The 17,922-nt window shown below is 41.6% G+C and overlaps 1 protein-coding gene across 4 annotated transcripts in view; it reads right to left on the bottom strand.

Moving 5' to 3' along the window:
• LOC110974068 (hepatocyte growth factor receptor-like) overlaps positions 1-14,912 on the bottom strand; it is a 37,802-nt gene extending 22,890 nt beyond the window's left edge. Inside the window, exons 1-5 of one of the 4 annotated variants that reach the window (XR_015425057.1) lie at positions 14,704-14,912; positions 10,236-11,300; positions 8,951-9,142; positions 4,529-4,654; positions 1,953-2,068 (exon numbers count right to left, since the gene is read on the bottom strand). Coding sequence is in view for 2 of the 4 variants with exons in the window: in XM_022225399.2 (XP_022081091.2) it covers positions 1,953-2,068; positions 4,529-4,654; positions 8,951-9,142; positions 10,236-11,297 (1,496 nt within the window). In the remaining 2 variants the exon portion in view is untranslated. Of the gene's footprint in view, positions 1-407; positions 509-1,952; positions 2,069-4,528; positions 4,655-7,799; positions 8,461-8,950; positions 9,143-10,235; positions 11,301-14,703 lie in introns of those variants that run through there. The other 3 variants (XM_022225399.2, XM_087136073.1, XM_022225401.2) reach the window with 3 other exon arrangements.
• Between the last annotated feature and the right edge of the window lie 3,010 nt (positions 14,913-17,922).

The raw sequence follows: 17,922 nt of genomic DNA, 5'->3' as shown, positions 1-17,922 counted from the left end.
ATTATCTACGTCAATGATGATTGGTGATCAGTGACAATGACGGTGCGATTCAAGACACTTCAAAGGATTTTCGTGGTTTTGAGGAATCACACATTGAATTGCAAATGAAAGGGCCAACTATAATCTGTACCCTGAATTGTTTTACGACTCTAGTAGTCATACAATACGCCAAGTTACATGATAGTCATTCTGCATTTCAAACAGCCATACAACATGCCAATTGACATAGAAGTCGTACAGTATGCCAATTTAACAGTTTCGATTCGTTTTAGACGACTCGCACATTGTTGGTGATTCGGAATAGGAGGACCTCAAATGCTGCATTCGTAACTCAACAGTCTGACTTGGAGATTCGAACGAACCTCGCTGAACAAACTAAGGTCGAAAAGCCATTCAGTTATACGTACTCGGTTTTACTGCTACCAAAGGCCCCATGTAATCCTCCCAGCACGAGGTCAATGTAACGCAATAAACAAGTTTGCTGTATCGTTTATCCGTACTGGCTTGTTGTGTTGATGTTGGCTGGGATTGTAAAAAACTACTTTGGGTCAAACCTTTTGAACACCTCAGCATTCGCCCGATTGGTTGTTTTCTGAGGCATGCATGTTCCTTTATTGAACAGTCTTTTGATACGGGGAGAAAAGCAAAAGATGAATCGAAGGAATGGAAAATATGATGTATTGAATTAACTTTGGGATATGATCAATTTAACTGTAGGGCATTAGTTTCTCTTCTCTCTAAAAAATAATAAAAGTTCAATCTTGTAAAACTCAGTTCGCAGTGATTAGACTTAAAATAAAGCAATGTATTGGTGTTATTCCCAAAAAGAAAATGGTTTGATCCCAAGTAGTTCTTTGTGGAGCACCGAGCATCAATTTAACAATCAGAAAGCTGCCCCGAGCTTTTTAATTCTAAAATCAGTGTTGAGAGGATTACCACGGGCCTGCAATGACAAAGGAGTGTGTGTAATTGAATGGCTTTTCTGACTGACGACTTTAAGTTGTTCAATGAGGTTCTGCCGCAACTCCAAATGGAAGCAAGTTGGTTCACGAATGCAGCATTTGATTGGCCCGACTTTATTTTGAGTCATCTTGATCCGAATCATCGAACATTTTGTGGGTTATACGAAAGAACAATACTACGAAAGCCCGTTAGAACCAATATATTTATTACCATCCATCCATCCATCCATCCATCCATCCATCCATTCATTCATTCATTCATTCATTCATTCATTCATTCATCCATTCATTCATTCATTCATTCATTCATTCATTCATTCATTCAAAAAATACACGGGAAATTCCTGCTGTACACGCTTGAATCGCCGTGACTCACCCATCAAGAGTCTTTATAGCACAACAGCTGGGCCCGGACAGTGTAAATAATGCCACGTGGCCAGCCTCTCCAGACCCAGGCTCGGCCCTGTCAATCACAAGAGCTTATCCAGGACTCTAGGTCAACACACTATATGTTTACAGTGCTGGCGGCCAACCACAAGCTTCCAGATACATTGGCAAGCATCCCAGACATTGGCCTGATGCATTTTTCAAAGGGGGGAGGAGTGTTGTAGAGGGGAGTAGGCATTGCGTGCATTATCATAATATAGCAGTGTTTTGTGCACAAACATATGGGAATGGTATGGACCCCCCCCCTGTTTCAGTCACTGCCCGGGCGATACCAAGATTGACACCCCTCTCAATAGTTAGGTGGGAAAAAGTTAGGAGAAGTCACGGGAGTTCAATCAGGTCATGCGAGGCAGTTAATAGAAGAATCAAATCACGTGATTTCTGTGCCAATCTGGGCACACGCTCCCACGCGGCAGGGTAGCAATTTTGACAACTTTGCTATCCTCCATGAGAGAAGAAACACTACTAGGGAGCGATTTTCATTTCTTCTTAACTTATCAATGCCAAACATTCACAAACCACATTATTTGATGTATACTTTACCTGTCCTGCAGTGTGCACCAGCCGCAGTATGGGTCCCCGTCCTGTTCAGCATTCTCGCCTATGCAAGACTCGCAGGTTTTGTACTGGTTACAGTTTTCCACTCGCAATTTCAGAAGCTGCAAAAATTGCAATCAATCAAAATCACAAAATGGTCGATTGCTTATTTATTACTTAATTTTGTGGAAACGACCTCACCGGTTCAGCCTTTCAGCTTTAATCCCACTCAAGTAACCCTTTGACACAGCTGTGCAACAAAGTCTGAAAATCTTTAGAGATACGTTTTCGCGCTGTGTCCAGATTTTCCCATTCTCCTTTGAAATAACACTCGTTCTTCAAACTTCACACTAGATGAAATGTAGCAACAACTGATGGCGCTGCACAACCTGCCATCCCAGAGCTGTATGTACAGTCTACACTGCAGTGTGGATCCATGTACGTACAATTATAAACAGCTCTGTACAAACTACTGCTCTGGTGGAAAAACGCCACCTAGGTTCATTGGTCTGAGCTCACGTAAGAAAGAGTACGAACCAGCAGCACCACATACCAGCTTTCATCTGAATCGAGTGGGTAGGGGGTTAACTTGTTAGAAGGATAGCGGAAATGAGAAGAGGGCGCTAATTGGTTTGGGTGAAATATCTTTATGTTTACTCAACATTTTACCCACTTCAATTGGCGCCTATTGTGTCACACTGTCCGCCATTTAGAAAGCTGATCGGGTCAGTGGAGCAATGGTGTTCACGGGCCTACACGTCTTTTGTTATTTACTCTCAGTTTTATTTTTAATTCAATCTTCCCAAGAAACTCTGCCTCAGTTCATGGAGTCTTATTTTCTGTGAGATAAACATTGAACTTTGGCACCCCACCTCGAATATGGAGCTCAAGAGGCTGCTCTTTGAGCGGGCACGTACTTCACCAGGAAGTGACAAATCATTGCCCCACTTTTGGATTGCAGGAAAATTTCTCTTATTGTATCATGGTATTATGTCAGCTACCGGTATCCTGAGGAATAAAACAGGTTGCTGTTGTTGATATCCTATTAGACAATTTGGAGCAACTAATCATTGCACGTGGTTTGTGTCTGTTGATTTGTACGTGCACAATATCATACGCTCGTTCAGGTAAAGAGCGTTGTCTTTCTCGCGTATTATGTGCGCGCATGGAAGACTTGATGGCCTTTTTAAGAAAGTTGCCAACTCGTTCCCATGGGTATGATCTTGCTGCGCCATGTTGGTTCCCACCATGCCTTGTGCGATCTAACCCCTGGTATTGAACTGCAACACTAAAGCATTCCTTAGTCATATTTCACCCTGTTACTTCTGACTGGTCTTGTCCATGGTCTAGTGTGTGGTCTTGTGTATGGTCTTGTATATGGTCTTGTGTATGGTCTTGCGATGGTCTCGACTACAACACTGTATTGTATGATTTAAATATCCCACTTAATTATAGGACTTAAGTCAGTGTGTTTACGCGCAGCACAGGTTTACGCGTGCGTGGCGTGCAAGAGAATACGCGTGCGATTGACTTTACGTTTATGTATTCATCGAGTCTTGGTGAAGACGTTGGGGGCGCACTTCATGATGAATGCCACTTGAGAATGAACCAACGTAAATAGGCCAGTAATATGTCCGCCGAGCTCATTAATGAAAGTAATAAACTGAAAATATTCTAGATTAGAGGGTCCTGAGAGACATGGAACTGGGACATTGAAGAAAGATTGCACTAAATATCTGGCCCGGACACAGGGCTTCCAATTCTGAACAACTAGAAAGTGGCACTATTTAGCCGTTTTGCAGGGGGATGCATTTTCAAAATGGATACTTTTCCGGCAATGAAATTTCCCCCATTTTAGGGGTAGTCCGCATTGGCTGAAATATTCTCAAAAATGTATTGGGCAACCCGCTACAAATTGAAAGGAATATGAAAGAGGACACGTGGAACATCATTTTGCTGTGCAGCCTGAACATCTGTGAGAGTGGTATTTTTGCAATGTTTGTAAAGTATGGGGATTTATTACTGCTGTCCATGGTAATTTATTTGCTTCAGTGCATCCCTGATGATCCCTTCAGAATGGCCTCCGTGTAAGCTGAGAAACGATATACCATCTTTTGGGATTGCTAGACCCAGAGGAGTAAAGAAGGTGACGGTGACTACAGAGGACATACAAAGTTACAAACGGCACTGCCCGCATACCAAACCTTCTTTTTGTACAGTTTAAAAAAACGAAATTACAAAAAGATAATTTCAATAAAATACATAAAAGAAATCAAATAAATAATAAAAAATAAAACTGTTTAAAAATTGCAAAAAAATTAAAAATTGAAAAGGGAAATAAAAGATGTAAAAAATAAATCTTGAAAAAATGTTGGCACCAACAGGCTTTCGTACTGAATAGCCAGTCAGCGTATTTTTTCGTATTCTACACGATCAGGGGCTAGTGAAGGAACGTGCACGCAGCCCATGGAGTCGAGGTTGGATCGTTCCCACAATGACCGAGTTATTATCGTTCAGTAGGAGAATGGCACAGGGCCCAAAGATTTCAGTCGCAGTTCACAGGAGCCGAATTGTGGTTTTACCTGCCGCTCCGTAAGAATGCGTAACTCTTGTTTCGAGTCATCCAGGCTGATGTCTGTTAGCACAGCACTGTCTCCAAGCTTGATTGTCTCGTACAGTCTCGCATAAGTCCGGTTTTCAAGGTGAACCTGAAATAATTAGAACACATAATGTATAATTCAATATTAAAGTAACAGTTATGATTAATATAATAATAATAATAAAGCATTTATAAGGCGCACTATATCTGCAAAGCATTCAGAGGCGCCGGTCTAGGTGGAAAAATGAAAAACTCAATTGTGCATTCATAGTGAAAAAGCTTGTGAGAAGAAGAATGTTTTGAGATGATGCTGAAATTGCTTGATGTCATGTTCTTGTCTTAGATGATCCGGGAGTGAGCTCCATAAGCGTGGTGCAATTGTAGAAAAAGCCATGTCTCCGGCACTGGCCAGCCGAGTCCGGGGAACAACTAGGGTATTACTTGTTGACCTCAGACCCGGCCTGACAGAGCGGAGTTGCAGCATGTTTGCAAGATAAAGGGGACTAGAGCCATGGAGTGTCTTGAATGTGAGAAGGAGGATCTTGAACTGAATTCTGTATTTGATGGGTAACCAATGTAGTTTGTTGAGAATGGGAGTTATGTGAGCTGTTCTTTTGGTGCTCGTTAGAAGACGTGCGGCAGCGTTCTGTACAAGTTGCAAACGATGAATTGTACCGTGCGGAAGACCGGTGAGCAGGCTATTGCAAAAATCAAGTTTAGCAGTGATAAAGGCATGAATGAGTTGCTCTGCTGCGTTCTGAGAAAGTAAGTGTCTGATACTTGCTATTCTTCTTAGATGCATGTATGATGTCTGACAAATCTTGGACACATGTTTTTCAAAGTTTAAGAACCGGTCAAACACCACACCAAGATTACGGGCATCCGTACTGGGTACCAGAACAGCATCGCCTATTTGTAGGTTTTGGATTTTGATTTTGTGTTGAAGTTGTGGCGAAGAAATAATCAAGAACTTTGTCTTATGTGGGTTGAACCTCAGGAAATTGTCCAGCATCCACTTCTGGATGTCGTGCAAGCATGTGATGAGAGAATCGAGCATCTTTGTATCATCATCCTCAAGGTTGGGACTGAATGAAGTATACAGCTGGGTATCGTCTGCGTAAAAATGTGACTGGATATTGTGTTGCCGAGCGAGTTCCCCAAGAGGCGTTGTATAGAGAGTAAAAAGGATCGGACCAAGAACGGATCCCTGGGGGACCCCATATTTAACCTTAATCGCACTTGAGGATTCCCCTTGTATCTGAACTATCTGGTGACGGTTACTAATGTATGAGTTAAACCAATTCAACACTGAACCCTGGATGCCAAAACAATTAGAAAGTCTATGAATAAGTACTGAGTGATCGATGGTGTCAAAGGCCGCTGAGAGGTCCAGAAGTACGAGCAGCACGGCTTTTTTGTTGTCCACGGCACACATGATGTCACTATGAACTTTGAGAAGGGCCGTTTTGACACTGTGACAACTTCTGTACGCAGACTGTTGATTTTCACGCAGCTGATATTTTGATAAGTGTGCATTTAGTCTTCCTGCAACAACTTTCTCAATGACCTTTGACACAAACGGCAAATTAGATATTGGACGATAGTTTTTCATATCATTACAGTCCAAGGATTGGTTTTTGACGGTTGGGGTGACCAAGGCCGTTTTGAAGTTGTCTGGGAACTGACCAGAGTCCAATGACATGTTGATCATCCTGGTTATGGGTTCCACCAGAACAGGCAGATTCTTGACCAACGTGGTGGGTAAGGGGTCCAATCTGCAGGACTTGGCAGGAGCAGTCTTGATTATCTTTTCAACTTCCTCAGTAGACACTGGTGTGAAGGTTGTGAACGTGGAACTTGAAGGCCAGACTGAATTTACCTCAGTTAAGGGTGCTGCTGGTTGTGGATTATTAATCAGTATGTCTTCTCTGATCTGCTCAATTTTCTCGGTGAAGTATGCGGAGAAACTAGATGCAAGTTCCTTTTTGGACGTATGCTCCGGAAGTTTGGGACCGTTGCTTTTTATGTTACATGTAAGTTGATTTATGATACGATAGAGTGATTTTTGATCGCCCTCACAACTTTGTATTTTGTCATGGTAGAAGGCTGATTTTGCTTCTTCAAGAGTTCGTTTACACAGGTCTCGTTGCAATTTGAAACGGTCATAATCAATTTGCAGACGAGATTTTCGCCATTTTCGTTCCAGCTGACGTCTCTTGCGTTTTTCAGTGGTAATTTGCTCCTTGTACCAGGGAACAGCAGGTCGGTCAACAATTTGACGAGTATTCTCAAAGGTGCATGGATGTCTATTAACTGACTGAGTACGCGATTGTACTGATCAGTAAGGGTCTCTATCGAGGTGGCAGGATCGGTGAATAAGGGGGATGCAGTGACGTCACTCGTGAACTTGTGCAAGTCCACTAATTTTACTTTACGGTACGAGACTTGTCTTTTTATATGCTTCGGTTTTGGGAGATCTAAGTAGCAATGAATGGCACAGTGATCAGATATAAATTCGGAGATGGTTACTGACTGTATAACGGTGTCTGATCGGCGTGTTATAACGAGATCAATAAAGTGGCCAGACTTATGTGTCTCGGAGTTCACCATTTGCTGCATATCGTACTGGAGAAGAAGATCCCTGAAACCAGTGGTTTCGTTTGTGTTTTTGTCCCAGTGGATGTTGAAGTCACCCAAGATAATGAGACACCCTGAGTAGAACACCTGTCGATCGAGAAGCTCAGTGAATTCTTCAGTGAACACACTGAAAGGGACTCTGTTTTTCTGTGAAGGTGGCGGGCGATAGAGAACAATGATGCATATCCGTTGATTGTTGTGGATTAAGTCGACTTCAATGTGTTCAGAAGAGGTAGGTGATGGTGTACGGTCGTCGAGTGGTTGCTTGGAAACGGACGCGGTCAGTGCAGATTTGTACAATAATGCCACGCCACCCCCCTTCCTGCCCTTTCTGGGGGCGTGAACAAGTTTGAAACCAACGGGGGTTACCTCAGCAGGTGCTTTGTTGTCTCCAAACTTGAACCAAGTCTCTGTAATTGCCGTAATGTCAATATTATTGCCTATGATGTGATCTTTGATTGACTCAGTCTTATTACATGCTGATTGGCAGTTAATCAGACCCAGTTTCATAGATGCGATGTCAATAGGACTGTGGTTGGAATCATTAGCTGTATGACAATTTCTTTCCCGAGCATGTTTGCCACCTCTACAACCCCGGTGTACATGATGCCACTTACCGATGCCGACACGTTTAACATGATTGAAAGTATCTTTTGGCAGTAGCAGTTGATGTGGAGACATGTCGGCCCTTATATCCTTTAGCCTGTTGCTGCTGTAATGCAGAATCCGTTGTTGCTGTTGTTCTGTTGATGGCATGGTTAGGCACAATAGAGGTGCACATAGAACAGTCACGGACACTACATGTATACACCAACACAAAGTCATGGCGGCGACATGCTCAGAAGCAGCATAGACTAAGCCGAAGATTCCTTGATCTGGGAGATCACAGATTGCAGGGCCTACACACTGATATGGGATGAACATGAAGATTTGCCGATTTATTGTCATTCAGATTTAATTCGAATCACATTGATAATGATCCCTGTAGTCGCAGGGGAGGAGGCAGCCAACGCTGCACCAGCCAGCGTGGCTTAAGGTTGACAAGACGCCATTACGAAAACCACCTTCTTCTTCCTCCCTTTCCAAAACCAACCACTTCTTTTTCCTTTTCAACTCGTCTCTACCCGCCAAAAATCTAAGTCATGGCAGACAAATCCCTCTGCTGCATGGATACAGTTCTATTTTTAGATTAATTTGCATATTCAGCTGGCTACCTTTTGGCAATTGACTTTAACAATAAGTAGACGAGCGCCCTCTATTGGTCCAATTTGTGAATAATCAAGCACTGATCATGATACATATTAATCGTTTATTTTATGTCCTTCACTGACACTGGTACTCTGAGTTACAGCATAATCGTTTTGGGTTGAAAATTCCTTCATTATACGTTTTTTCTGTAGGGTTTATCTTAAAATGTACCCCTTTGCCGCACTCAATTTCAACCTTGAGGTATTCTGCGGTAAACTGACCTGCCATCTTTGTATGATTGTATATGTGTATTACTTGTTTCTTTGAAGATTTAATTAACACTTGTTTATCTGATCGTTCCTTACTGGATTTGTTATGTGAATTATTTTACATCTTAATATTTATTGTGACAGGAAAAGTCATTTTTTCGATTTGGTTCAACTTAAATGAATGATCCGTTCCTTTCTATTGATTTATCGATTAGAGACGGGCCGACTGGCGGACCACTGTTTTCATGGAACTTCAGACTTGGCAGCACATTTTGACAGCAACACCAACCAGCCTAAAATTGTCCACTAACCTTCAACAACGACCCTTGTGAAGTTCCGATGAAAGCAATGGTATGGTTCATTTCGGTGCTTGTAATGATCGATGACAGTCTTGAATCCTCTACTTGGAGCAATGGCATGGCTGTAACACCCTCGGGGTTACTGGCATACTTGTAACGTTTCTGTGTATCACACAGTACTGCTTGGATGTCATTGAGGGGTGACTGTAAACAGGATAAAAAAATAATAAGTATTTTGGCCACAGGTATGTAGTTCCTTTTGTTAATGTGAATGCAGTTTCAATGATATCAGTTATCTCACAAATCTTTTCAATGAGCAAATTTTGTGTTCACAATGTGCACAAACCCCCACCCCATGAACAGTGTCTTCCTGAGATCTACACGTACATGTACAGCAATAGCATGCTCATTGGTTGGAAAATGGTCTTGCATTTGAATGACCAAAATATGTCAGATAGTTTTATCCCTTAAATGAGTCCCGTTGTTGCAAAAAGAAGCACTGTTCCTAAGTTCCCACCATGAACTATTCATATGCCCAAAGTCCCTGTGAGTTCCTAATTACTAGCACTGAATACATTTTGGTTCAATAATAAACACATTTACCTGTAAGGCGACAGAGACCAAGTGATATAATTCAATGTCATGTCATGATACATGTACGTGTGTATGTGTCCAATGGAGGATCTTACCTCTCCCCCTTGCCAGGTATCCTGTGCTATGTAAAACTTTGAATTTGTGTAGTTCATTAATCAGCTTTTGGTGCTCCTTGAAAAAATGTGTATGACCCTTGGTGCTAGAAATTTACTGGGCTACACGTCTTTTAGAAGCACAAAAATCACTGGATGTTAAATGCAGCCGTTTCCTCAAATCATTTGAGATTTTTTACATACATGTACTAAAATATAAAAGTATCCATTTTCCCCCAAAATTTAAAGATTTCAAATTGCTGGTGAGGGCTACAATAAACGTGACCTGGGCATGCACACTGCAGGCAAGTGGTAAATAGATACAAATTACACAAGTACTATTGCATTCACATCCCAGAAGATACTTCACTTTGTAAGCATCTCTAGTTTGCTTGCATCCTGGTACAGCGGTCACAAATGCCTCTTCAATCTCAGTCGTATTGAAAGCGTACAGAGCAGAAATATGTCCAGGGAGTCTATCTAGCGGAGCTTGGTTGGCAAGTGATTCCATTCGTGAATTTGTTTTGGTCGAGGCTGTTGTCAACCTGACCTAGACAAACATAAGGTTTTACGTGTTAATAAAGAGAAGTGGCAAACAGAAATAAACTTACTGTCCTGCATCTACTTCCCTGAAGATACCCCACTTTGTAAGCATCTCCAGTCTGCACGCACCCTTGTACAGCCGTCATAAATGCCTCTTCAATCTCATTCATATTGAAAGCACACAAAGCGGAAGTGTCAGTAGGCGTGTCACTGCTTCCAATACTGGTTGCAAATACAGTAAATAGCATCTGGGATGACTGGGCGATTCCAAGAGATGTTGCCAAGTCTGGTCCGGCTTCTCCTAAGAAAGCAGCCTGGGCAAGGTTATAGGAACCAGATTCTTGACCGCAGCGTAGGATGATCTCACTGTATGAATCCAGGCTGGGACTGGTGTGACAAACACGAACCAATTTAGAAACAAATGCAGAAGATCCGATTGTTTCTTGCTGAGCAGTGACAAAGTAGGTGAAATTGTTCAACGTAAAGCCATAAACATAGCTAATGTCAAATGCCCGGCTTCGGTAATCTGAATTGAAACTTATTTTTGAGTCTTCATCAGAAAAAAGTAGTCTCGGATCAGGAAGACTTTGATCCAAATCTCGTCTTGCAACGGGTGGAAATGTCCCATCCTCTGTATATGTGGATGCTACATAAAACCAGTCTCTTCCCCCAGGGCCAGGTGCAAGCACACCAACAGTGGTCTTGCCTCTACCTGGAGATACTTCAACTACACTGCTTGCATTTACAACTGTCAGTTCAATTCGATCCCTCTGCTGACACCTCCCGTCATTATCACTCCCACATGTGATCAGTCTATTTCTGGTGGGTTCAACAAAGAGGATCTTGTTTTCATTGGCACAGTCCTCTGCGTCAGGACAATCGAAGGCTGTGCTGGCGTTACTCAAAGGTACTAAATTCTCATCCAGTCGGTAAATTGAGTTCACTGCCCCAACGTAGATATCTGAGGGGCCATGGAAAGTAACATGGTTGAGTTTGGCGTTGGGATCTGGATGTGGGTTTGTGAAGGATGCCACCTCGTAGGCCGACAGCAGCCCCTGCTTTTCCGTGACAGCAAACGCAGAAGCACAGATCAATGTGAGCACCAGTGATGTCGACCCAAACCAAGCCATTTTCTGTTAAAAGGTCGAGGTTAAAATAACGTGTTATACAATGTATCCCTTTTTAAATGGATGCATAAAATGTAAATCATAAGGGTCAATTTGTCTTATCATCCTTAGATGACACTTTGAAGTATCATATTTATTTCCTTTGATACCTTCAAGGAGTCAGCATCTTTTATCATAATGGGCATTCACTACACGTGCAGTCAAATTAAACAGTTCAGGGAGCTATTACATTCAGTATATCTGACAAAGTCACGCACCATTGTCCACTGACTTACCAGGGAAATATGAGTCTAAATTCAAGAAACTATCGTCCCTTCTTAGTTTCTTATCATCCATAAAATATTCCTCAACCCCAACCTACCCAACCCCAATCCCAAAAGGTACCATTTCTGAAGCGCTGGCTCTTTCGCTTTTTTATTTTTAGTAGGAGGTGTTTGATTTTCCTCCGTCCTACACTGGATACACCAAATGCCTTTTTGCTCTCAACTGACGGGCTGATATTACTTTCTGTACTCAAAATATTCTGGAAAAATGAATACCGGAATCGGAGCCTGCCGAGCGTGTGTAACCCGACCGCCAAAGAGCAAAGGTTATGATCATTCTGGATGGTGTTAAGTGCAAATATCAATTGTTTCACATCCTGATTCTGCAAAGGCCTGAACAAGCGCATTTATTACAGCTTGTGTTCTCATATCCCTGCTTGCTAACAAAAGGAAAAACAGCCAAAACTCAGTGCAGTCTTTTTAATAAAACATTGAGGCAAAACTGTCCCAGGTTTCAGGTCAGGGGCTGGCTCCAAAAGTGGTGCAGCGACGAGGCTTTTTTTTCTACAAAATGATCCACGCACGTGTGCTGGTATCAGTGTACTGGTGCAATCAACTCTGAAATAAACTGGTCCCTCACTATGTTGCCAGTACTGTTTAGAAAGGGTTTCCAACTTATAGATGTACACAGGACATAAGATCACCTTGTTTGTCTGGTTCCCATTATGTAAATGTATCATGACGTCATCTGAAAGAGTGTCCGACTAATGTATGGGGGCATAAATTTAAGGGACGCCTTTACTTTGCATATTTCTCAACCGTACCTATCTAAACTAGATAAAATTACTCTTTCACAGGATCTGGCCAATCAAGCAAGTTTGGCGGCTTTTGGACATCATACTATGTAAAATAAAACAAAAAACTTTGCTATTTTGCCGACGCACAGGTCTACCGCGTTGCGCACGCTGACCAGAAACCGGGGACTTTTTTGGCCTTGCGATTTTGTTTTTACGGAAGCCCAGTCATGCCACATACAAACAATCGTTAGGAAGCTAATTTGTTATGACAAATTACTTCTTCGTTATTACGGACTACTTATTCGTTGTAACGGATAAATAATCCTAAGAGTTATAATTCGTAATAACGGATTAGTAACACGGGCGATTCGCAATAGTGCGCCTCCAAGAGTTTGCAATGCGTTGGCCAATCACGACTTGCAAAATCTGTTGACCCTTTTTAAACGTGTACTGAGTCGACAGATTTAATGCATCGTGATTGGCCAACGCGTTACAAACTGTTGTAGGCGCATAATTTTGAATCGCCGGTATTCGTAATAATGAATTAATTCCCCACATCTTATTTTAATTTTTTTTATTTGTGGCACGATTGGGCTCTCGTAGATTTTGGCATATTATTTGTTCAGGGAAGACCTCATATCGACGAACGCATACACGTATTTATTAAGGAATCATAATGTTACTGGACTACTAGCGCCAAAATTTTGACCCTCGAAGTTCACTCGCACATTAAAGCTGACACTTTGTGTGTGGTTGTACATGAACCATTCAAGTGCAGCTTTTCGAAAGTATTTCACTGGGTAATGTTATAATTATGGCCTCAAATGGCACAATCCAGGATTGTGACAATGTCGAAGCAAAACCAGACCATACCTTTACGTGGCAATGCGGTTGATAAACGTGTGGGATAATAGTTGGGCGCACTTTCCATCGTTTTGTGTTATATGTAGTAAATCAAAATAGGTATTCTCAGAATGTGAAGAGAGAGATCTGAGCGCTGGTAAGAAATATGCCTAATGAAAAGTGAAGACGACGTTCGTCACTATGTCGTCTGCTTCCTTGCACTTTGGCTCTGTCGGATGATGTAACCGTTTCATGTTCCTTTTTTTGTGTGCCACCTTGAACAAGTTCCTAGTTATTTCTTTGAGGTCGTATTTCTTGTTAGGGCTCATGAAAACACACCACACAGCTTGTACGGGGTGCGACACTGGTCCAGTATTCAGCATTCGTGGTGCAAACAAAATTGTTTCTGTTTATTGCACATATTTTTCATGGAAGCTAAAACATCCAAAAGAGAAATACCGTACCAGTCGTTCGTTGATACGAATGGCGGTAAAAACAAAAGCGAATCGCCGCCATAGGACGGAAACCCTACGGGGAGAAGACAATGATGGTCCACAACGACCATTCTCATAATAGTTTAATTCATGTCTTACGTCGCTGCTTGAAAATACGTTTACGTAAGCTTCAAATTGACTCCTTCGTTAAATGTAACAAACTCGGGCTGCTTCTTTTCATAACTTCTTCGTAACTGTGAGACATTATAGGTTGGTTTCTTTTCACTTTGACCTTTGAAATAGCTTTATACATTAGAAGTACATTTCAACTGTAGTTGTGTGTACTTCGGGTTTGCCCACCAGTGCAAAGCAAGTCCAAAAGCCGCTTATATTTCCATATTATTCGTGATGAGTTGGCATGCACAAGAAGACTCGTCGTGTAATGCTGACGACAGTGGCAATCATGGTAGCTTTAAGGTGCAAATAACTGTACACCAATGTACGTGTACGTGTAATGTATTACCTATCCGCGTCCACCCTTCCACAACTATTGGACATGAAAAATTTGAGGGGCCTCAACCCCCCCCCTCCCGAAAAAATATTAGGATCTACCCCTTAGGAATCTGGTTATAAAGATGCAGAAGCAAAAACGATGCCATTATTTTTCCTTAGGTTTTTCCGCACATTTTCTTTTTTTTTTCAAATCCATACCTTGTTAACTTTAAAGTTCGTTTCAGCAAGCAGTGGCGCAGCCAAAGAGGGAATGCGCCCAACCAGCCGGATTCTTTCCCTCTTGCCCCAACCCGAACTTGGCTACACCATTGTCTAGAAAACTGGAATGCACAAACTGCTACACACCAACTCCACCAAATACCGACAGTACGCCCATAAAATATCATCGACATTTTAATAAAGGTTTGTCTTCGAGCTCATAGCCCTCTGCGTCCTCGCTTACCTTCCCACTTTTCTAACTTTGTTCGCCGACGATAGCAGTCAAAATGTGAATTTTCGGTATTTTAGGCTTGATCCCATGGAATTCAAGTAAAATCTGAGAAGCCTCTAATTTACCTACCTATCGGATACGTTGAACGGAATATACCACTTCAGTTAGCTCTTCATAGTACTGTACATCAGCATATCAGTGTAGGTTTTTGACATAGCAATGTTCAGCAACATATGAGAAGCAGCTATAATTGCTTGTTTCGTACGCTTTGTCAGCTGCACGAGAAGTCAATTCCAATTACAAGGAAGTTTATCCTGAAAAAAGTTTTCAGTGTACGTGCATGCAATGGAGCTAAGTGATCATTATTTCCTTTCCTTTGTTTTATTTTTGGTTTGAAACTTTTCAGGTTTCCGTGACTGTGTTTCCTGTTATTATCAACAACACGACAATAGGGGAAGGACACAAGAGTTCGAACTGCCCGGGCTGTAACATCTGGCCAATTACCGCTTTCTAGCATGCCTGGTACGTCTATAGCAAGAGCGCAGCTAACGCTTGCTACGCATCATCTGTTCACAACCACGAAACCCCTTTGTACCCTATGATCGCCGCCGCAATCTGCATCCTTAAAACTTCGTGTACTGAGGTATTGGAAATTGAATATTCATGCCTTTGTTGGTGCTTGGTGGATCCCATGACAACATCAAATTTAATGCTTGTGCAGTTGCTTGCATTACGCAGTGTGCCCTAAATCTATACGTGCAGTCATTGCCCTTAATGAACTCTTTCTTCTGGAGTTATTTTGGGAATAAATTATCCAGTTGTGTTTTGTTTGAATCATTTTTATTGTCGCTTTTGTACAAAAGCGTATTTTATAAGATTTCACGATCACTCCCTGTGATGAACTAGCGCATTTTGTTCCTAATGAACTAAGCTTTCCAGTAGTGAACGTTTTGTTGGCCAGTCTTAGCCAAATTTGTACCAAGTCTTTGAACACTGATGTATTGGACGGAGAAGAAAATTACAAACTTTGCATGGATAATGGAACAGTGTATCAAATTTTATAAATTTATTTAAGATGGCAAAAATAGGTCTAATATCGGGAATTTTTCTCTCTCTATTTCCTGGTCACATCGATAATTTGTATTTAATTGCCTGCAAAAAATACAATTATTGCTGGGATATTACTGGCCCCGCTTGTCCGGCTAAGATGCAGGCAGCAATAAGGTATTTTTGGAATGTTTTCCATTATTCATCGGACTCGCGGCGACCGTCATTAAAGACTTTGAAGTGCACGAGTTGCAACTCCTTCTGTGTCCTTCCTCAATGGTCCACCCCTTCCACTTAGTTTGTGCGCATGCACTGAACTTCGGCAAAGCCGCGTTCACTTTCTGTTGTGTCGCCAGCCAGCACACGACTATACCGAAATCCAGGCGGAGATCTTCCACATTGTGTAAAAGTTTGTTGAATTGATTCTAGAGAAATTAAATCAGGCTGCCGATTTCATTTTGTTATTTCTTTCTTGTTAATCATTGGTGACATTTCTGAGAAAATTGGGTGAAAGATGTCTGTGCACGTTACATTTCCGAACGTAAAAAAAGGTATTTTAAAATCGAAATTTTGAACTGTTCTCCAGTTTTTCCACACCCGCTGCATATCATGGTAATTAAAAGAGTGTTTGAAAAAGGATAGCGTGTTATGGTTAAGCTATTGCAAATTGTCCTTGGTTAGTTTTATCAATTTCAATTTGGGCTCTCTGTCGATTGATGGTCGCCATGATAGCACGATTTGCATGTACAGGTTTAAGTCCACTACTATGGATAAATGACTATCGTGTGCAAAAAACTATCAATTTGCAATAACTTGAAAATACATTTACTACCGATGTTTTTATCAGGTCTTAATACACACGGCACTTTATGTCGTTTGTGTTAATAAACGAGAAATGGTTTTAAATGGGAATGACCGTGGACGTAGTTTCTTTCGAATCTGGTCGTGTTTATTATTTTAATGGATCTACCTATTAATGACTGATGCCTGATTGTCTAACAACTGCCCCCGCCCCCCCAAAAAAATCGTTCCGCCACCGGTGATACCATAGAGGAAGGACACAGAAGGAGTTGCAACTCTGGCACTTCAAAGTGTTCAATGATGGTCGCCGCCGAGTCAGACCAATAATATAAAACATTCAAAAAATGCCTGATTACTGCCTGCATCTTTAACAGCCGGACAAGCAGAGCCTGGAATATCCTAGCAATAGGCCCTACTAGTATATATTTGCTTGCAATTAAATAAAAATTATTGCTGTGACAAGGAAATAGAGAGATAAAAATCCCTGATATTAGACCCATCTTTGCCATCGTAAATAAACTTTTTACATTCTAATACACCGTTCAATTATCCATACAAAATTTGTAAGTTTACTTTCCTCCGTCCAATACATCAGTGTTCAAAGACTTGGTACGAATTTGACTAAGACTTGCCAACAATATGTTGACTACTGGGAAGCTAAGTTCATGAGTAACAAAATGTGTTATTTCATCAAAGGGAGTGGTCTTAAAATTTCATAAAATACGCTTTTGTACAAATGCAATAATAAAAATGATTCCAACCAAACACAAACTCTTGTAAACAACCGGGCTATTTATTCCCAAAATAACTCCAGAAGAGAGACCTCATTAAGGGCAATGACTGCACATATAGATTTAAATTAATTTTAATTTTGATTAAATTTGATGTTGTCATGAGATCCACCAAGCACCAACAAAGGCGTGAATATTCAATTTCCTATACCTATTACCAGCCACAAATTGCAGCGGCGACCATAGGGTACAAAGGGGTTTCGTGGTTGTTAAACCGGTGGTGCGTGCGTTTGCAGCACTTTGGCTATAGACATACCAGACATGCCAAAAAGCGGTAATTGGCCAGATGTTACAGCCCGAGCAGTTCAAACTCCTTCCGTGTACTTCCTCTATGCTGATACTACGCCATAGGATTATGGTACTGTCATTGGTATTAAAGGGTGTCCTCCGCAAGATTGCCATATGATGCAAGATATGTGGGAAAGGGGGACCCCCCTCTATTGTGTCTTCTTTTGTGTCGATGGAATCTTTGGAATTCCTTTCAGATTTCTGAGAGGGGTGCAGTCATTTAAAGTAAGATATGGGACGGAGAGAACCCCCCCCCCGCCTTTGTGTTGGTCATTGTTTGATCGGAATCTCAGGAATTCTTTACAGACTTCTGGGGGAATGTGTTAGGCAACAATAGTCTAGCACTATGAATATCAGCATCATGAATTTGCCGTTAATTTGCAATTTCACTGTGAAATTGTTTTTCCACTGCAACTTCATG

The sequence above is a fragment of the Acanthaster planci genome, linkage group LG04 (genome assembly GCF_054643075.1).
Source record: "Acanthaster planci isolate LZ-2023a linkage group LG04, COTS_SCS, whole genome shotgun sequence".
Classification (NCBI taxonomy): domain Eukaryota; kingdom Metazoa; phylum Echinodermata; class Asteroidea; order Valvatida; family Acanthasteridae; genus Acanthaster; species Acanthaster planci.
Note: the sequence above shows the minus strand (reverse complement) of the source record. Positions and strands in the feature narration are given on the sequence as shown.